The sequence below is a fragment of the Sceloporus undulatus genome, chromosome 4 (assembly GCF_019175285.1).
Source record: "Sceloporus undulatus isolate JIND9_A2432 ecotype Alabama chromosome 4, SceUnd_v1.1, whole genome shotgun sequence".
Taxonomy (NCBI): domain Eukaryota; kingdom Metazoa; phylum Chordata; class Lepidosauria; order Squamata; family Phrynosomatidae; genus Sceloporus; species Sceloporus undulatus.
In genome coordinates this window covers 3,333,535-3,355,151 of record NC_056525.1, presented here as the reverse complement: position 1 = coordinate 3,355,151, position 21,617 = coordinate 3,333,535, and the positions used below count along the sequence as shown (strand labels likewise).

Sequence of the window (21,617 nt, the reverse complement as noted above, 5' to 3'; positions counted from 1 at the left end):
ATTTAACCCCCAAGGCCTCTTCTGCTTCACGCAAAGAACATCCTAACATGAAAACACATTGCATAAATCAGCAAGATACACTTCTACATACTGCATTTGAGACTCAAAAGCAAAAGATACGATTGAAATATTTTTGAAAAAAATTGGGCCAGTTGATTCCTTTTGCCTGTAGCCACAAGATGAACAAAATTAATATTCAGTAGTTTAAAATAAAGAAAACACAAGCACACACCTTTACTGACGGCACTGTTAACTTGCTGAATTACCTGCCACTAAAATACACCCAGCCCCTGGGTCAATTACGTGGAGAAGCAACAACTGGTAGCAACAACCAGATTCTCAGGCTAGTTGACTAGATCCTGGAGGTGGGCCAAAGACACGAAGCAAATGCAGAGCACTGTTTCTGAATGGTAATGTAGCTGTTATTTCTCCTAACTCAAATTTAGCTTGCACTCTGGGCCAGGGGATGGTTGGAGGAATGCAGGAATACAGTTGCCCCTCCACATTTGCGATACTGACGTTAACGGATTTGTTTATTCATGAAACTTCTCTACCTAGCTTCAAAACTGAGTTAAAGACTATATTGTTTAGAGAAGCGTTCCCAGGGGCAAGCCCCTCTCTGACCCAGGATGCCTCCTTTTAACCATCCATTAAGAAGCCAAGCCCTCCCTCCAGTCCATCTGCCTTGGTCCAGGCCTCTGAGGTGGAGAAAAACTGCTGGACCTGATCCTCTTCCCCACAGCCATTCCTTCTCCTTTTGTGTCGTGTCTTTTTAGATTGTAAGCCTGAGGTCAGGGAACCGTCTAACTAAAAGTTTGTATATACAGCGCTGTGTAAATTTACAGTGCTTTATAAATAAAGGTTAATAATAATAATAATTTGATTGGAATCTCAAAGTCCTCCAGTGTGACTCTATTGTCAACTTCTACCAAAAGTCATGCTGGAGGACCTAGAGATTCCTAGAGAGGTATCCTCTTGGGTTAAAAAAAAGGCTTTTTTTTTAAATGTGTGGGGGTCCTGTGCCCCTAAACCACCTCTAATTGCAAAATTAACTTTTCTTGCATCCCTAATTTTTTGAAACTACACTAGAGGGCATGAGCTTCAAGTAGGCATGTTCATGCCGGACTTTAATGTACACTATATTCTTCTATATACTACACCTGCTGGCCCATTTACTCCTTTTCTTGCTCTTAGTAGGATCTAGGGCAGAGGCGACTAGAGCGGACCCTACTAGATTTGATGATCTACTCTAGTAGTCTCTGCCCTAGATCCTACTGGTGAAACCAATGAAGCTGCTTGGTAACCAGCTTCAGAGTCAGTCAATTTCCTGCTTTCCTTCCATCCCCAGTCTTAATGAGATCTTAATTGAGAGCATCAACCTCCTTCTATCCCACATTTAAGAAACTACTAGTCCAGACTCCCAAGATCTGGTGAAAATATCTCCTTCACTGCTTAGTCTAAGGTCTGCTCATTCCTCCTCCAAGAGTCACCCTGACCAAAAGAAAACAACATGGCAAACTTTATACCTGTCAAAGGCCAGCATTCTGTTAGTGGCTTATGCGCAGATAAGTGCAGCTTATATGCACAATAAGTCCCTTTTTGAGTAGGGTGGGGGCTATCAGCTTGCCCATTCAAAAAAAGGCCATGAAAATTCAGGTGCTCTGGGCTCCTGGGGGAAGGAAACAGTGAATGTATTTCATCTGAAAGTACAGTCTCATTTCCCCCCCCAAAAAAAGAGCTGAGACCAGCTGCTTCTCTATGGTCTCAGTCACCTTTTCCCTTCCCTTCTGCAAGCAACAGCAGGCAATGGGAGGATGTGCAACTCCAGGGGTGGAACTACACACGCATGTAGGATCCCAGCCAGAATGTAGTTGTTTTCTTTGGATAAATGCTGGTCTGTGAACTAAAGTTCCTATTCCACAAATGATTCCTGTAAGCAAAGCACAAGCAACTATAGATTCTTGGCTTTGAGAGAGGTAGTAGCATTTACAGCTTTGTTTGCCCTTTCCTTTAAAAAGCTATTGTCTAGCAGTGTGGGCAACAGTTCAACTACCTTCCCTCTGAAGATCATTTAACAGGGCAAAAGGCTGACTGGCATAGCTGTACAAAACCACCCCACCAAAGATGTTTCCTATGAACAGTCTTAAAATGCTGGTGTTTGAGAGAGGGCACCATGATCGGCACATTATTTGCTTTTTCCTGAAAATAGTGGATGAGGCCTTTAGAGCCCCTCTCTTCACACCCACTCCCCACAATTCCCCCCTGTTCATATTGCTCAACAACATCCCACCTCCAAGTAGTTTTTAAAGTTAATAAGATATAGGGATAGACGTTCCTTGACTTCATATTTCCAAATGAAAACAGAAGAGACTATATCTTGCCTCAGAGGTTTGTACACTTCTGAGACCTGAGGTGTTTCTCAGAAAAATGTACATTAAAAGATACATTCATTTTGGAAATCCACACATTTGGGGATCAACATGAAAATGCAAACAACTCTCCTGCCCTGTATTCTGCAAGAACTGAACAAAAACACACATGGATTTCTGTGCAGTGGGAAAAAAGCTCAAAATGCTATGAAACTAGAGGTGCAATGACAAAGCCAGTGGGATGGTGAGAAATGCCATGAGAATGAGACTGAAAGACTTTTGCATCCCTGCTGTACTTTGCTTTCTACATTAGAACAGGGGGAGGCAGTATAGGACAGTATATCGCTGACATTTTTAGTGAATAATGTTGCTCTACTCCTATAAATATCCAGTAACATATGGCTGATCTGTCAGAAACTTAAGATCAAACAAGTCAGACAAAGAGATTAACACATTAAAGCTGCTTTGGGGCCCATTCTGCATCTAAGGCTAACAAAAGAATATCTACTGTATTTCCAGTTTCTAGCAAAGTAATATTTGGAGGCTCAAGATTTTTCTGGATCTTAAAAAATAAACCCAAACTTAATGTATATCTTAGGTAAAGAAAGAGAGATCATTAATGATGTCCGAAACATTCAGAATCATGGGTGCCAGAAGGTTGTACTGTCTCCCAGGAAAACATCTTGCCAAAACATAAAGCTGCAAATAGTAAAATCAGCAACAGAAGAGGCAGCAGGTGCCAAACGCTGGAAAAATCATGCAACTCAGCTCAGGCAATCTCTTGGATCAGCTATGTTCCAAAGTCAGCTGTACCACTGCTGAAAAATAAAAGTGTGAAAATGTAGCATCGCGGTATTGAGGTAGGGATATGATGAGAGAACTGCATAAGGGGAGACTGTGCAACCATTTCTGGAAAAAGTGAGTAACAGGTGATGCAAGTGAGGTATTTAAAAATACTGAAGGAGAAGACCAGGCAGTCCCCTTTTTAATCAGCACAAGGCACACATTGAAATCAGAAAGGCAACGTCTTAAAACAGGCCAGGAAGCACAGTCTGTGAAGCTCACCACCATATGCAACTGATGAGGTAAGAATTATACTGAACATTAAACTGATATGAAAACAATTACAACTGAAGTAAGGCCAGCTAAGCCTACAAGGCATGTCTGTTGGGCAAAGAAGAGGGGAATCCTGCACACAAAATAACAAAACTTTAGAAATCAATGGGACAAGGGAGGCTAGACTTTAAAGCAAGATGGACTTAATCCAAATTAGTAGACAAATTTTCCATTCATCTGCTGAAGGCAGGGATCCAGCAGGACCATTGGAGGAACCAATACAGAGGTAGGCTTAAAATACCGGGGCAGGCAAAAGGGGACTCTGTGTCCCCTACCGAATATGAGGTATACAGAAGTGCATATCTGGAGCTTATGCAGATGCCCCAACATGCAAGACTGGTGGGCTGATCCCAAAGGGTGCCACCAAGTGACCAGGTGTGAGTCTGTGGACAGGGAAGGAGGGAATCTACACCATGAGGTATTCACTGTGATATAGAATAGTCTATACAGGCAACTGAGGTAAGGCTAGAAACCGCAGGTAAATGAGGCAGACCTTAAAGCAAGAGGGAGAGAGGAAAGGCTGCAAATGTGCAGAGGAGAAGCAGAGGCGTGGGAGTTCTCATGCAGTAGCAGCCACCTCTATAGCCTCCTAACATCAGCTCAATGGGGGAAACAGGAGCAGGGGGGCTCTTCGTACAGGTAAGCATTCAGCAGGAGTCGCCACCAGTCATAGTAAGGTTGGAAGATGTAGCTCTTCCCAGCAAAACATCCAAGAGCAGCATCTCCACACCACCAGACCAGTTACAGCTGTATTCTCTCAAATACAGGGGGGGGGGGGGGGCCACTAGAACAGGCTGTGTTAGAGAAGGGCAGAAGCCCTTGAGGATGACCAACTCTATGATTCTATGATTCTAAGGGTCTGTGATGACTGACAGTGGCACAAGGGAGTAGAAGAGCTTTCGAGGTTGCGCAAGGCTGGTAAACAGTGTAGGGATAGGTGGGAGGGGTGTAGACAATACACCTGATAAGTTAAATTTGCCCACCCACAAATATTATCAACCTTCCCTTAAGAGAAATATAGCATCAGTCTTGCAGAGCCAGTGGGGGGAAATAAGGCTGCTTGACATTGACTGTAACCCCAGTCCTGTCTATCCAGCCTCTGTCTATGTGGTGAGCATATTATGCACTGCAGGCAGTACTTGACAAACATGGGCATGGCCTTTGCAGCCAGCTTCTTTCCACGACCCGTAGGCACTGGCCTGTACTACCACTACCCCTTAACCAGCTTACTTTCATAGCTTAGAAAACAGGCTCCATCTCCGCCCCAACCCCACCAGCAAGGCCATTTTAATTTAAGTTGCCTAAGGTTTGCTTGTTTGTGCTTGAATATTCAAGGATCAAGAGCCATCTCCATAGACAACAGTGCTAGATGATAAAGGAATGATTACCCAGGCAATGAGTTTCCATTAAAATAGACTAAGTTACTGCCTACCCCATCTCTGTCCCTATATGCACTTTGGGGAACACTGCTCTCAAACAAACAGAAGCAAGCTGGATCAACTGTGATGCAGGAGACTTCTGGCCTGTACTGACATTTTAGGGAAACTATCCACAGAGCAGACTGCTAAACTGGCAAAAGGTGAAACAGTCCAAAGTCAGTTCTATTTTCCCCACAGGGGAAGAAATGGAAGTAGTAGTGAAGTGAAATCAGTGTGGACTGATTGCACTGTGTAAACAGTGTGAGAGCTAGGCCAGAAACAGAGACTGTGTTCTTGGCACTTCCTGACTGGTAATGGTGGGGAAAGGATCCGTGGTTGTGTAAACACAATTCTGCTGAAATTAGTCTCTGTAAAGCGGCTTTGAAGAAAGCAGTATTAGGTCTGTACAAACCCCAGATTTAACACTGCAAGAATAATCAGCAGAGATGATGGAAGAGGGATGGCAGGGCCAAGATCAATGATTTCAGCCTGCCCTGTGGACTGAGACAATGAAATGCAGAACCTTAACTTGAGGGGGAAACGCCAAGCCAACTTCCTTTCTAAAGCAGGAGGAGGCTGGAAGCTCCAGGGAAGGTCACTGAGACGGGTGCTTCCTGATTTACCAAAGAAGTTGGGAGGAAAAAAAATACCTGAAATTCTATTTACTGCAACCTACTCACTGTCCAGGACTGGGGCATACATCCAAGTGTTATGTGGCAGTTCCAGTCCACAGGCACCCCTTTGACGCCTTCCCAGGCTTTGGATAGGTAGGGGGAAAAACATGGGCACCTCTGCTGTGCTCTGTCTGCACATACTCAGGGAAGCTCCACTTTCTCTGGCTCTCACTGGAATGCTTGGTGGAAACGGGGCAAGGTGGTGGCGCCCAAGCCAGGAGAGAACATGGAAGGCAACGAATGAAGGGGTCCAAAGCCGAGGGAGGCAGCAGCACCTCCCGAGGGCTCTTGAGGTGGCAAAGTGGTGAGGAGGGATTGGGTCTCCCCCTGTGAATAGCCCATGACCAGCCCCCCTGAAGAGACGGGTGGGTTACATGAAGGAAGGTTCAAGGGGAGGAAGCCTAGAAGATGGGAGAAGTCCATGTTAGCAGCACAGAGAGCCTCAGAAAGCAAAGCAGGACTCTTGGAGAGTAGCGTCTCCTCCAGTGTGACTGGCTGAGGAGAGGATGAGGAGGGATCCCCTGGCACCAGAGACAGGCCTCCAGGGAGCTCTGCCAAACAGCTGTCCACCTCTGTTTTAGGGATTTTGTCAGGCAAGTATGAGGTAGATCCGAGCTGGTACTTTGGGGGAGGCTGTGGCGGGGAGGGCGAATCTAGAGGATAGCTCATCCCCATGGGCAGAGGGTTGGGGACTAAAGAATGGGGCATCCCTGAGCTGGGCATGGCAGGGACGTGCGCACCATACATGCCCATGGGTAGCATCCCAGGGAAGCTCTTGCTGTTCATCACATCCCGGGAGGCCATGCACAAGACAGGGCTCAGCTCTTCCTTCACAGCTACATTTGAATTGCAGCTCAGAAGGCTCAGCATGTCCACTGGCTCTGTCTTGATCTTCATCAGTTCTTGAGAATGGCTCTTCTTCATGTGTCTGGTCAGGTGGTCTTTACGGCCAAATCGCTGGGCACAGTACTGGCACAAGAAGTCCTTCCGGCCTGTGTGAACGACCAGGTGCCTCCGCACATCTTTGCGGGTGTAGAAGCGCCGGTCGCAGTGGTCACACGGGTGTTTCTTTTCTTTCACACTTCCCGATGGCCTCCGGGAGTGGGCCTTCAAGTGCTCCAGCAGAACCTGGGTGCTTTCAAACATCTGAAGGCACACCTTGCAGCTAAGGTCACCGCTGGCAGCAGCGTGCATGGCCAGGTGACGCCGGTAGCCAAGCTTGGTGTTGTAGTTCTTCCCACACTCTGGGCAGTGAAGAGCTTCCTTGTTGGGGTCGTGTGTCTGAAGGTGGTTGCGGAGGTGGTCCTTGCGGTGAAACATCTTCTCACAGTACATGCATTGGTGAGGCTTCTGGGCAGAGTGGGTGGCCAGGTGCCTTGCCAGAAAAAGAGAACAGAGATGAAGCAAAAACTGCAAATGCCTCCTAACCACAAAATCTGGGCACATCCAGCTTCTACAAACCCAGCTCCTACTCTTTTGAGAAACAAGTAGTATGTATATGCCAGTCACTTATGGGACTAAAGACCAACTAACATGTAGTTGAAAAACCATCCCCACCCTTGGATACAGGTCTTGCGTGACAACTACTAGTATTTTAGCTACTAATTACTAGTAGTTACAGATATGAGATACAATGTCAGAGGTACCTTTCCCCTGAATTCTAGGTGCTGTTGCATTCATGTCTTGCTTTTGATTTCCCAAAGGCAGAGAACTTCTGTGAAGACAGCTCTGGGTCACAGAGGCCTCTAGTCTGATCCAGGATTGCAATTCTTAGCTCAGCCAGTGCCACCAAAACCATAAATAAGCCATAAAGAAAAAGCCACAAAAGCTTGCATGACAAGATCATGCTACTGACTCTATTTTTTTTATTCTTCTTACAATTGTTTACCCTTTCTGCAAAGAAAACTGCTGTTCACATTTTCAGACTTACCTGGCAGGGGGACACCATGATCACATTTTCAGACTTATAACTTGACTTATGACAACCCTATGACAGTGCTTTCTTGGGAAGATTTTTTCGGGGGCTGGGGGGTTGCCATTGCCTTCCTTTTAAGATTGGGCTGGATTCAGACCATGGATGTGCAGAGTCCAGACCAAAACAACACACCACATGGGCACTTTTTCTATTCTGTTATCACCCAAATACTTATCTTCCTATTTTGTTACTAACACTGTATTTGCACTGCCATTTACCAAGGGACATGTCCAATGTTCAGGTTCATTCACCCTTAACCTAGAGTGAAACTATGGAAAACTTTAAACTGTCCATGGCCAGCAGAATATGCAGCCTACAATCACAACCCTGTAGGCTCCCTCATCCCAGTGGAAAAGACAGGGCAGGCTATTAATCTAAGTTCAAATGGCTCCTGACTCATCTGTTGGGTCTATCAGAAGACAATCCTGCTTGATTCCTCCATCTGTGCTGCATGTTTCCATGTGGTAAAAAAAATACCACAGCTTAATAGTGTGCAGAAGTGTAGTTTCCTCTTGCCATACAAACAGCAAGGAAGTGCTCATCACTTATAAATTGAAACTGAAATCCAGCAGACCTTTCTAAAGTGTATAATGACGTTGCATAAGGATCTGAGAGATCTGACAGAGCCCTTTCCAAACCAAAATTCAGCCCCTGCTTTGGCAAATCATTGTTAACCTCACTTTTCTATCTGGATGAGGATATAAGGTGAAATATTGCAAAAGGTTGGGATGAATAACAATACCCGCTCTGAGGCTTAAGGAACAGGTTATAAATCTAAATAAATTACAGTCCTGTGAGGTGATGAAGCCCTATTCCTCAAATGGACTACAAAAGGTTCTCAAATACCATCCCAAAGTACTATGTCTTCTTGCAGGGTTGCACAGATGCAATATTCTCAAGCAAAAAGGCACTGCCTGACTCGGATGAGCAGCTGATGCTTAGAAAATCTGTCATTTGTCCTGAAAGGTGTTAAAACCAGCCTCTTCAGGAGTTGCCAACAGAGGTTAACACATAATAATAAATCATAAATTGTTTATTTATATACCGCTCTTCCTTGTAGATCAAAGCAGTGAACAGCAGATAAAATATGACCAATGTCATAATACAATAAAAAACAAATTAAGAACAATAATACAATTTTCAATCCAGCATAATTATCTAAAAACAAGCAATTCAACAATATTAAAATCAAAGGATATATATACAACATAGTCAATTGGGGAATATTTTCACTACAGGGAGTTGGGAGGATAAGCTTGTAGGAAGAGATAGGTTTTTAATGCCTTTTTAAAGGCTTCCACTGTTCCACTGAGGCGGATCTCTTCTGGAAGAGCATTCCAGAGAGTAGGCGCTACTGCTGTATAAGCTCTTTGATAGGTAGTCGCCAGTCTCACCTTAGGGTGTTTGAGTAATAATTTACCTGTTGTTCTGAGAGTGCGAGGTAGATTATGCAGGGAGAGGCGTTCCCTCAAGTAACCCGGGCCCAAGCCATTTAGGGCTTTAAAGGTAATAACCAACACTTTCTACTGGGACTGGAAACGTATTGGCAGCCAGTGAAGATTTTAATACGGGCGTTATATGATCTGATCTAGCTGTCCCCGTGATCAATCTGGCTGCAGCATTTTGAATCAACTGAAGCTTCCATACCTGATACAAAGGTAGCCCCATGTAGAGCGCATTACAGAAATCCAAGCGAGATGTTACCAGTGCATATACTACATTTTCTAGGTCCCCTCGGTCCAGACAAGAACGTAGTTGGCGTAACAGCCGAAGCTGGTACCAAGCATTCCTGGCCATCGCATCTACTTGAGATGATAATTGCAGAGATGGATCCAGGAGTATTCCCAAACTACGAACTGTGTCCTTTAGGGGAAGTTTAACCCCGTCCAGGACAGGATGACAAATTTCCCTGTCTGGACTCAGAGCACCTATCATGAGTATCTCTGTTTTCTCTGGATTCAGTCTGAGTCTGTTTTTCCTCATCCAGCCCATTACTGCCTCCAGGCAGGCGTCCAGAGGAGAGATGCCGTCCTTAGTCACTGTATCAGTCGGAGACATGGAGAGATAGATCTGGGTGTCATCAGCGTACTGATAACACCGCGCTCCATGGCTCCGGATGATCTCTCCCAACAGCTTCATGTAAAGGTTAAATAGCATGGGGGACAGAATGGCGCCCTGAGGGACGCCCGATGTAAGGTCTCTTTTACGAGAGCAGTTGTCCCCCAGCCTCACCATCTGGAACCTTCCCGAGAGATAGGACTGGAACCACTGGAGTGCAGTGCCCCCAATATCTAATTCCCTCAGGCGTTCCAGAAGGATACCATGGTCGAAGGTATCGAAGGCCACTGAGATGTCCAAGAGCACCAACAGTTATATTACCCCGTCAGTGGCCAGACGGAGGTCATCGACTAAGGCGATCATGGCAGTCTCAACTCTGTAACCCATCCTGAAGCCAGTTTGAAATGGGTCAAGATAATCGGTTTCATCCAAGACCGCTTGGAGCTGAAAGGTGACTGCCCTCTCAATCACCTTGCCCAAGAATGGTAATAAGGAGACCGGCCTATGATTACTCATTAATAGGGGATCAAGAGAAGGGTTCTTCAAAAGAGGCGTTATGATTGCCTGTTTCAAGGATGATGGAACAGTACCTTCCCGAAGAGATGTATTTATTATCAGATGGAGTGCAGATTTTATAACATCTCCTCCCTGCACCGTCAACCAAGAGGGACAAGGGTCAAGAGGGCAAGTTGTCCTTTTCATGCACCCAAGGAGATTGTCTACATTCTCAGTACTCACAAACTCAAAATGATCCAGAATAACCTTGTTACCAGAGTCACTGGATGCCTCTACTAAAGGTTCTGTCCGAAGGCTGGCGTCAAGATCAGCCCTTATCTGAGAAACTTTATCAGCAAAGAAGTTGTTAAAAGCGTCACAGCAGGCAACCGTTGGATCTAATAAAGGGTTCTGGGTGGCCAGGGTTTGAGTTAGTTCCCTAACCACCCTGAACAGCTCTGCCAGACAAGACTCTGTTGATGCAGTCTGTGCAGCACAGAACGAATTCCTAGCTGCATCGATTGCCACTCCGTAGGAATGTAACATGTTCTCATGGAGTGTTCTGTCAGCTAAGTTCTGATGTTTCCGCCAGTAGCGCTCTAGTCGTTGCACAGCCCGCTTCATCTGGCGAAGGTCTTCTGTATACCGGGTCTTTTCTTTGGAGCGGGCCAGCAAGGACGCTCGGGAGCGATACTGTCTACAGCCCCGGTAAGGTTCCTATTCCAGTTGTCAACCAGGGTTTCGACAGTGTCGCCATCGTTCCCAAACATAATACCCTCTAGGGCAGAGGTCGGCAATCTCCAGATCGTGGGCCGGATGCGGCCCGCGGAGGCCTTTGAGCCGGTCCCCGGCTGCTCCTGCTGCCGCCACGTTGCGGCTTTTCGGCTCTGGGGGCTGGGCGCCGCCATTTGGAGGAAAAAATGGCTGCGAAATCTCGTGCGACCTTCCCGGAGGTCGTGCGAGACTTCGCCGCCATTTGGGGCAAAAAAATGGCACGGAAGGTCGCGTGAGATTTCACTTGCCATTTTGAGGAAAAATGGCGGTGCCCAGGGCCCCAACGGCGGCAGCGGGCCCCGGGAGGCAAGTTGCTGTCACAGGGGCCTCCAGGAGGGCTCCGACGGCAGCAGTAGCGGGCCTCCCAGAGTCCTGTTGCCTTCACTGGGGTCCTCTCAAGAGGGCTCCGGCGGCGGCGGCGGGCCCGGGAGGCCAGTTGCCTCCAGGGGCCCTCCAGGAGGGCTCTGCGACAGCAGCGGGCCTCCCAGAGGCCCGTTGCCTTCGCTGGGGTCCTCCAGGAGGGCTCCGGCAGCAGGCCTCTGGCGCAGGGGTCAGCAAAGAGGGGGAGGCCTCCAGTGCTGGTGGTCCCCCGCCGGCTCTCTTTCCCAGCCTCTGACGGGCCTGGGGCCCCGTCAAGGACCGGCAAAGAAGAGGTGGCCTCGCCCCTGGGGGTGGAAGCCCGGCCCCGAGGGTGGGCGCTCTGCGCCCGGAGGGTGGAGGCTCCACCCCCCGGCTTCGGCCCCCCAGTTGTCTGAGGGACAGCACCCAGCCCCCGGCTCAAAAAGGTTGCCTACCCCTGCTCTAGGGTGTCTTGGACCTTTGGGTTCCATCAGCCTTTGAGGACGGACCATGTAGGGGTCCTCCACCCCCGAGGGTTTATGGAAAGTGGCTTTCAGTCCTAACTTGACCAGGAAATGGTCCGTCCATGACAGGGGTGAGATAGCATTATAAACAGACATGTTTATTTATTAAGTTTATCATGCCTTTCCTCCAAGGGGCTCAAGACAGTGTAGAGTTTGAGAAATGTGGTGACATTGTGACTGGCCAAGACCACCCAGCAATGGCTGTCCTAGATCCTTGTCCAGGACAAATGTATACTCCGTAAGTGTCTTCTGGATCCCAGTCTCATCTTATCATTCACAAGTGCTTCCTTGCTGCTAGTGTAACAAGAGCAAATTACTCTAGAATTAAAATATCAATACTTTTAAAAGCATGCCCACTAAAAAGAGCATCTACCAATGTAAGCAATCCACTACAGTATATTAATTAAAGGCTCTGATCTACAAGTGATCAATTTCCAAAAGCTTGGAGAAAAAAGTCTTCATTTGCTTGTGGAATGATAACAAGGAGGGCACAAGTCTAGCCTCTTCAGGACGGGAGTTCCAGAGCCTTGGAGCAGACACAAAGAATACCCTACCTATGCTCCCACAAGATTTACCCAACAGGGTGATGGGACAGAGAGAAGGGCTTCCACAGACCTTAAGAGAGGGGCAGGCTCATATCTAAAAGACTGCATATCCTTCCAGAAACCTGCCAGAGTCTTAATCTCTACAGGGAAGTTCTTTCTTTCAGTCCCACTATGAGAGAGAGCCTTCTCAGTCACTGCTTCCACTCTCTGAATGCCCTTCCATGTGAGGGTAGGCTGCCCTCATCCCTGTTTTGCTTTCACTGGCAGGCAAAGACCCTCTTGTTAAAGCCAACTTTTAATGTGTGCTTGTCCACATGAAGGCTTCTTATGGGACTGTGAGATTTATATTTAACTTCTGTATGCCTTTAAACTGTTTTAATTTAGTGATTTTAATTGTCTTTATTAATGTACTAGGTTTTAGTTGATCCTTTTTTTTCTTTTCTTTTTTTTTGGGGGGGGGGGAACTGCCTTGGGTCCCATCCATGAGAAAGGCAGCTCAGAAATAAATATGGGGAGATATGGTCCACATGTGGACTGTATATCACATTATCCCACATACCTGTAGAGTTTGTATTTGGAGGCAAAGGCCTTGCCGCAATGCAGCTGTGGACAGCAGTAAGGCCTCTGCTCTGGGTTTGCTCTCAGCTTATCCACACTGGGGAAAGAGGCTCCCGACAGCTCATACTGGCATCTTCCTTGACTCTCACTCTCTCGGACCTTGGCTCTGGGCACTAATTTCCAGCCTGCCTCCTCCTCCTCCTGCTTTGCATCTTGAATCCAGTTGGGGACGCTGGTGAAGAATGCTGTCATGGCAGGCCTACTGGAGGAGGGCCATATGAAGTAGAACCCATAGGCATCACACTGGTACAGTCACATCCACCAACACTTTTCAAAGTTTCAATAGGTAGAGGTCTCCACCTGGAAGGACCGATGACATGCTTAAGGAAAATGAACATGTGCATGATCAATGTGTACACACATTTCCTGGGGGATGGGAGGTCAGCACACAGTTTCATTGCATAGGGTCTTAAGAACTGCATGTAATTGTGTGCACATTTTTTATTGAAAAAAAACTGTTTTGAACTGTTTTCACTTCTTTTATCTATTTTTATTTGTTGTATACCACATCAGGAGCCTTGATGGGCTGAGAGAGCAATAAATAAATACAAGGAAGAAAATAAGGCTATTACCTAGTTTTCCATTCTTATACATAAGTGGAAAGATTTTTCTAAAAAAAATTCTAGACAACAGAATCAAAAAATGTTAAGCTTCTGGCACTTTTTGAGTCGTCAGTGTGCTGTTCTCAAAACTGTGAAAGAACTCTACTGTCATACTCTTACATATCAAGACTCAAATAGAATTCTAGCAACAAACATGTCATCCCTTCAAATTTAATAAAAATTGCTGACTAGCTCATCTTTGTTTGTTTGATACAAGTTTGGATTCCATGTTATAAAGGCCCTTAGCCTTGCAAAGTTGCTGGAGGATTAGGATTTAGCAGAAAGATATCCAGAGACACTGGATTCTAGTTCTTCTAATCCAGTTTACAATCTCAACTTCATCTCTGAAGCTGAAACACTATGAGTGACTGTACAAATGTTCTAAACGAGAAAAAGCACCAAAGCATAGAAAACCTCATGCTCTTCTGCAGCTCACAGGACCCTGAAAGCAGATGCTACATCATATTCCTATTGCTGAGTAAATGTATTTTGGGATAGAAATGACTGACTAGGGTGACTGATGCTATAGTGGTGGTGAAGCTGAGGGGAGACCTGGCCATTGCTCAGCTCTGAGACCAGACAAGCAACTCTGTGTGTGCCCCTATGAGCCGCTCTGGCATTTCTGAAGAAGGAATAGGATGAAAAATAAGGAGAGCCATTTAGGGAACAGGAGCTCCTGAATAGCTGGAACCATACTCTTACGCTGCCATTCTAAACACAGAAATATGCCTGTTACGCTCAGTGAGACACAATTCCAGGTAGCAGTGTGCAAGATATATGTATACACTGGAGATAAACCTCACCACAGTATAACTTCTATATGACTATGAGAAAGGGGGTTAAAACTCTCATCTTTGCTATGAAATAAATGACTGCTGTCCCTTTTTACAGCCAGGAAAGTGGAATATTCCTTTATCGTGTTTTTTTTCTTTCTATTGTAAGTTCCTTGGAGCATAGATGTGTCCTCTAGCACAAAGTACAATATGGAACAATGGTACTGTAAATCTTTTAACTGTAAGCTGCTTCAATTGTCTTTTGACTGAGAAGTGGGTAAAAATAAAGCTTCTTCTTCTTCTTCTTCTTCTTCTTATTATTATTATTATTATTAGTGTCATTTCCAAAGGAGAGTCATGCTAGAACTCCCTGCTGCAAAAGCACAGCCATCTTTCACACCAAATCTCCAGAGTAAGAGACTGAACCATCCCTCTGATTAATATGCCTCCCTCTCATTTTAATGTTGTTGGTTTTTAATTCATAAAGCTTGCTCTTGATCCTTATTCAAGTGGAATTCCCTATTGCGTCACCTTTGAGAGATTTAAACCTCCCCCACCCCGTTCTTAATATGATTTGTGTGCTTTCACATCTGCCTAAGAATCTGGCAAGCTGACAGGGCAGGCTGCCATTCAGCTGGGCCAAGTGTTCCCATCCAAGTAGGTCAAACAGGACATGGCCACATGATCCTCTCAGGGCGTGGGCACACAGCCAGAGCTGCAGCCCTTTTCTCCTCTCATGCCCTCCCTCCCTTCCCTCAGCAAACATGGAACTGCCCATCAGCACTTAGGACAGCGAGTTTGCAAAAATGAGAGAGAAAGGTCTCTTTCACATTGCATAATTACAGCACTTTGATACCAATTTAACCGGCATAGTGCATCCTACAGAATCATGGGACATTTAAAAGGCGAAAGATTTATATGATCTAAAGAGAAACCGGGGTATTGAATCATGCAACTTTTAGTCTGAGTAGACATTAAGAGTGCTCTGGCAGAGAAAACTGCATCCCTCAGGGATTCCACAGAATGGAGTTTTCATAGAGATAGCAGTGTGACAGTCTATTCCAGCCTGCATATAAGGGGCAAGGTAAACAAAGGCTGCCTCCGAAATCCCTCATGGACCATGCATGAATAACTAATCAGAGAGAAGTGGGGCAAACATACAGTATAGGCCTGCCTCACCAACTACCTCCTAGCATGTTAAAAAATATAGATCTATAAGTCTAGCCTCCAATCTGAAGAAAAGTGGAAACTAATGGAAGAAAATCTCATCCCTGGATGCATTTTGGATGAAGCCTTCAAGTGGTCCCTAAACAACTAATACTAAGTTTACTTGATCTGGTTGTTTCTTTCACATGTCTATGTTGTTAGTTTTGAAGGAAAATGTTTTTTAAACATGCTGAACCATTCATGTGTGTGTGCACATGTGCTATAGAAACCCATCCCTATTCTATCTAAATTATTTCTGCCTTTGTTACCCATTTTTCTCTTAAAGTAGCAATGCCCAGGAATAGATCTGATTTGATAACTGAGCTATACCTCTACTGAAAAAGTGCTAAAATGATACCTAAGTCTAATTAAACAATAGCTAAGGCAATACCCAAGAAAAGTGCAAAAACAATGCTAAACATTAGCATTTGGAAACTCTTTTAAGAGCAATTCTTATGCACATAAGCAGTTTCGAAGACACATATATGAACATCTATAATTTAGTATTAAAGTGGTATCAAAGTGTCATAACCTAATTAAGAGCTTAGGTTGCCTGGGGAAGCTATATATTGGCCAAGTAGCTAAAACACTAAGGAAACAGAAATAATAAAATATTTCTCATACCTGGGATCAAACGTTAATCGGAAGGAGGACTGCAGCCAGGAAATCAGAAGAAGATTAAGAATGGGAAGGGTGGCTATGAAAGAACTAAACAAGATCTTAAAATGCAAAGTTATATAACTGACCATGAAAGTTAGAATCATATAAGCCATTGTATTCCATATTACCATGTGTGGATGTGAGAGTTGGACAGTTAAGAAAGAAGACAGGAGAAAAATCCAATCATCTGAGATGTGCTGCTGAAGAAGAGTGCTGAGGATCCCATGAACACTCAAAGGGACAAACAAATGGGTCCTAGAACAGATCAAGCCAGAATTCTCCCTGGAAGCCAAGATGACAAAACAGAGGCTACTGTAATTTGGACATCATGAGAAGACATGAATCATTAGAAAAAATGAAAGCTGGAGGGAAGCAGAAAGAGAGGAAGACCACATGCTAGATGGATGGAATCTATTAAGGAGGACACGGGTATGAATTTGCAAGACTTAAGCAGAGCACCAGAGAACAGGGAGTTTTGGAGGTGTCTCATCCGCAGGGCTGCCATGGATCAAGATCGACTTGAGGATAGTTAACAATAAAAACAAAGCTAAGACACATCCCTTCGCCAGAAACTAAAAGTCTAAAGATCACCCATGGGGAAACATCTGTAATGGGACGCATGTGAGTGGAGTGTGTTAATGCTAGTTGCATGGCACTGCACATTAAAAAAAAGCCTAAATCCACACATTCACTGCATGACACTCCACTCACACCTGTTGCCAAAATGGAAGCAGGAATGTCTGTGGAAATATCTGGTGGTTTGGAGTACTACCAGATAACCACTTTATTGGTCTCAATCCCAAAGAAATTCTGTTCATTCTAAAGGAGGACTCTTACTACCCTATTGGGGGGGGGGTCTTCTTTGACTATGGGCAAATCTCTAGAGCCCAACCCAGAGGGGAAGAAGGTGCTTTCTGCATCATCTACCAATTCATCCCCTCAACTGGAGTCATGACATAACCATTTTCTTGACACTTGGATGAGGTTATCTCCTGACTGTAGCCCCCTCTTGAGGCACCCATCTCTGTCTTCCTCCAAAGCTGAGCTTAAATTCTCCAATTCTGTAGCCACACTATCCCTTTTAATCCTTCTAGTCTCCACCTGTTGCTGTTGTTGTGTACCTTTATGTCCTTTCTGACTTATGGCAACCCTATCATGGGTTTTTTTTTTTTAAACAAGGCTAGGCCATGAAACTATTTGCTGTTGTCAACCTGGATCCATGGTGACCCTATGCATGAGAGACTTCCAAGTCATGCAATCCTCAACTACCCTGCTCTCAGGTCCTGCAGATTCATGGCTGTGGCTTCTCTGATTGGGTCTATCCATCTGGAATATGGCCTTCCTCTTTTTCTATTGCCCTACACTTTACCAAGCATTATAGTTTTTCTTGTGAGTCCTTGCGTGTCATGATATGGCCAAAATACCGACAGCCTCACAGAATCATAGAGTTGGAAGAAATTTTCAGGGCCATCGAGTCCAACCCATTTCTGCCATGCAAGAACTCACAATCAAAGCACCCTTGACAGATGCCTCTAGCCTCTGTCCAAGGGAGTGTGTTCCTCAGTTTAGCCATCTTTGCTCCAAAACACACTGTAGAAATAATCAAGTTTGAGACCACTTTATCTGCCTTGGCTCACTGCTAGGAAATTCCGGGGACAGTAGTTTATTGTGGCACCAGAGCTCTCTGACAGAGCCGGCTAAGCATCTCACAAAACTACACTTCCCAGAATTCCCTAGCACTGAGCCAAGACATACAAAGCGATCTCAAACTGGATTATTTCTGTAGTGTGTTTTGGACTTTTGTTTCCAGGTAGGGTTTGGGCCTGATGTGCTCTAGGATCCATTTATCTCTCTTTTTAGTGGACTATGGTATTCTAAGGACTCTTCTCCAAAACTTTTCATTTCATTTCAATGCTGCCTCTCTCCCAGAAAGGGACCCAAGGCGGCTAACAGATAAAATAGTCTAAAACCTTTAGATATAAGCATATAACATTTGTGTTAGAATCATAGAATCATATAAAACAATGGAAGAATTGTTCTGCTCACAAGTCAGAAGTCCAACACAGTTCTCATCACCTGTCAGATCATAACTAGTATATATCCATTCACATGTGTCATAACTGCCCGTCCAAGTCCAAATCTTCTTCTGATTTTCTTGACTGTAATCTCTGCTCTGATGTTTGAGCCCAAGTATGGAAAATCTTGCACCATTTCAATTTCTTCATCATCTGCTTTGAAATTATGTAGACCTTCTGTGGTCATAATTGTTGTTTTCTTGATATTCAGCTGTAAACTTGCCTTTGCCCTTTCTACCTTGGCCTCCTTTAACTGTCTTTCCACATCTCTGATATTTTTGCCAGTATTATGCTGTCACCTGTATATCTTAAGACTATTGATGTTCCTTTTTCCAATTTCCAATCTTAATTTCAGTATTTAATGATTATTTCTTTATACTTCAAGATCTTGTCTAATTCCTTCATAGCTGCCCTTCCTAGTCCTAGGCTGCATTCCCACTGCAGAAATAATTTGGTTTGGCACCGTTTCATCTGCCATGGCTGCATGCTATGGAATCCTGGGAATTGTAGCTTCTTGTGGCACCAGAGCTCTCTGACAGAAAAGGCTAAATGGCTCACAGAACTACAAATCCCAGAACTCCATAGCACTGAGACATGGCAGTTAAAGTAGTGCCAAGAATGGATTATTTCTGCAGTGCGGATGCAGCTCCAATGTTCCTCTGATTTCTTCTACCTTTCTTCTTCTTCCTCTCAGCCTGCTTTCGTCCCTTGCCTTCAGTTGCCTACTCCTGATTATCCAACAGAGTCCATCCATCTAGCATGCAGTCTTCCTCTCTTTCTACTTCCCTCACCTTCCCTAGCATTGTTGTTTTTCCCCCAGTAAGTCCTCCCTTTTCATGAAGGGCCAAAATATGACAGCCTCAATTTGACCAACTTGGCTTCCAGGGAGAGTTCTGCTCTGATCTGTTCTAGGACCCACTTGTTTGTCTTCTTGGCTGTCTTAACTCTCACATCCGTACATGATAATAGAGAAAACAATGCCTTGCACCTCTCTGACTTTTGTGCTGAGCTGTATATCTTTGCATTTTAGGATCTTTCCTAGTTCTTTCATAGCCATCCACAATGTCCTCAGCACTCTTCACCAGCACCACATCACAAATGGATTTTCTTCCCATCTCTTTCTTAACTGTCCAGCTATCATATCTGTAAATGGCAGCTATTGGTAACCACCATCAAGTCAACCTCAACTTGTGGGGACCCTATGAATGAGAGACAGCCTCAGTCTGGTCATCTTGGCTTCCAGGGAAGTTTCCAGCTTGATCTGCTCTAGGAGCCATTGGTTTGTCCTTTTGTCGGTCCTTGGGATCCTCCGCACTCTTCTTCAGCCCCAACATCTCAAATGAATTGTTTTCTCTCCTATCTTTTTTCTTAACTGTCCAGCTTTCACATCCATCCAAGGTATTAGGAAATACAATGGCTAGTATGATTCTGACTTCTATGTTGAATTGAATTGTATGTCTTTGCATTTTAGGATCTTTTCTAGTTCTTTCATAGCCACCCTCCCTATTCTTCGTCTTCTTCTGACTTCCTGGCTGCAGTCCCCATTTCTATCAGTGTTTGATCCTAGATATGAGAACTCTTTTACTGTTTCTATTTCCTCACTGTCTAGGTTGAAACTGTGTAGATTTTCTGTGGTCATTATTTTTGTTTCCTTTATGTTCAACAGTAAGCCTGCCTTTGCACCTTCTTCCTAACTTTCATGCTCAGTTATATATCTTTGCTCTTTAAGACCTTTTCTGGCTCTTTCAAAGCTGCCTTTCCCATTCTTAGTCTTCTCCAGTAGACTGAAGCCTAGAAGCTCATGCTGCCAACTTTTCTTTCTTTCAGTGAGTCTCAAAGGTGCCGCAAGGTCTCTCTACAGACTAACAGGGCTATATCTTTGAATTCTTAGTCTCAAAGGCTGCTTGTTCAGGGGCTTTTGGAGAGAATATGGAATACATGGCGATAGCCTTGAGTTCTTAGTCTCAAAAGGTGCCACAAGATCTCTCTACAGACCGATTCTACAGACTAACAGGGCTATATCTTTGACTTCTTAGTCTCAGAGGTGCTACAAGATCTCTCTACATACTGATTCCACAAGGCTACTGTATATCTTTGACTATGTATTCCATGTTCTCTCCTTATGCATTTGAAAAAGCAGGCTGAAGCCTTAGAAAGCTCCCGCCGGCAACTTCTTTATTCTAGTGAGTCTCAAAGGTGCTACAAGATCCCTCTTCGTGCTGATTCTACAGACTAACAGGGCTATCCCTTTGAATTTTTAGCCTCAAAGAGGTGCTACAAGATCTCTCTACAGACTAACATGGCTATAGCCTTGAATTCTTAAACTCAAAGGTGCTATAAGGTCTCTTTACAGACTAACACAGCTATCCCTTTGAATTCTAGCCTCCTCCTGATTATCTAAGCTGCTAAACTAAACTGGAGGCTCCTCGGGGCGGGAACTTCGCTGTTATATAATGGCTGCAATGTTATCGCAAATCCAGCCCTGCTTCCACCCCCAAGGCTGCAGCCGCACTGGAGGAATAACCCGACTTAGCCCCGTTTTAACTCTGGTCTGGCTCAAGGCTATGGAATTCTGGGAGTTGGAGTTTATTGTGGGACCCTGAGCGGAGCTCCGCTCTGGAGCCCACAACAAACTCCAACTCTCAAAATTCCATAGCCTTGAGCCAGAAAGAGTTAAAGCGGGACCAAAGCGGGTTATTTCTGCTGTGTGGATGCAGCCTCAGGCCCCGCTTCCCGCGCATGCGCATTTCCTCTCCCGCCCCCCAAGGCCCACCGAGTCCCCTCAGAACCGCCTTGGCGGCTGTCTCACCCCCTTCTGCTGCTGCTGCTGCTTCGCCCGGGCGCCTTCACGAGGAGGAGGCCGCGGCGGAGGGCCCGGTTGCTGCTCCGCTACCGGAGGCCCCATTTCCGGCGGGGAAGACTAATTCGTTGGGGAAACAAAGGAGGGCGACGAGGAAGAGAGAGAGGGACGGCAGCGCTTCAGCGGCCTTGATTTTCCTCCCTCTCTGGCTCCCTCGCGCCCCTCAAGGCCTCCATGGCGCCACTTCCGGCCCAGACCGGAAGTCGGCTCGGGCTTGCCCGCGGGTGCTTTCATACACACCCCTTTCACATACGCTGGGCATGCCGGGATGTTGCTCACCATGGAAACGCGGACTAGCCCACTTTGGAAGCGCGGTCGCCGTTCCTCCAGGAAGGCCTCCTCCACGGCGCCACTTCCGGCCCAGACCGGAAGTGGCCCCAACCTGCCGCTTATGCTCTCTCCCTTTCCCCGCGAGGGGGGAGGGGTTCTGGGAAACAGGTCGCCATGGAAACGCCTGGTCGGAGTGCGGTCAAAGCCTCCATGGCGCCACTTCCGGTAGAGACCGGAAGTCGCTTCTGGCTGCCCGCGTATGCTTT

The 21,617-nt window shown here is 45.6% G+C and overlaps 1 protein-coding gene across 4 annotated transcripts; it reads right to left on the bottom strand.

Moving 5' to 3' along the window:
* Positions 1–906: 906 nt before the first annotated feature.
* Positions 907–21,453, bottom strand: PLAGL2 (PLAG1 like zinc finger 2). Of its 4 annotated transcripts, none has more exons than XM_042461758.1 (4): positions 21,361–21,453; positions 16,275–16,428; positions 12,847–13,205; positions 907–6,952 (listed from the first exon to the last, which is right to left on the bottom strand). In XM_042461758.1, the coding sequence occupies exons 3-4, from the start codon at positions 13,095–13,097 to the stop codon at positions 5,746–5,748; spliced, it is 1,458 nt and encodes a 485-aa protein (XP_042317692.1). In that variant the 5' UTR covers positions 13,098–13,205; positions 16,275–16,428; positions 21,361–21,453; the 3' UTR covers positions 907–5,745. The 4 variants fall into 4 exon arrangements, with proteins under 4 accessions (XP_042317692.1, XP_042317690.1, XP_042317693.1 ...); XM_042461756.1 differs by lacking the exon at positions 21,361–21,453 and adding an exon at positions 21,031–21,348; XM_042461759.1 differs by lacking the exon at positions 16,275–16,428 and having other exon boundaries at positions 21,361–21,451.
* Positions 21,454–21,617: the final 164 nt, after the last annotated feature.

What these genes read in the sequence shown, in the direction of transcription:
- PLAGL2 (XM_042461758.1), bottom strand. Translation starts at nt 13,097, where the DNA reads ATGACAGCATTCTTCACCAGCGTCCCCAACTGGATTCAAGATGCAAAG. An exon ending in TCCAAATACAAACTCTACAG is followed by an intron (nt 6,953 to 12,846) that starts GTATGTGGGATA and finishes TTTTCTGGCAAG; the next exon opens with GCACCTGGCCACCCACTCTG.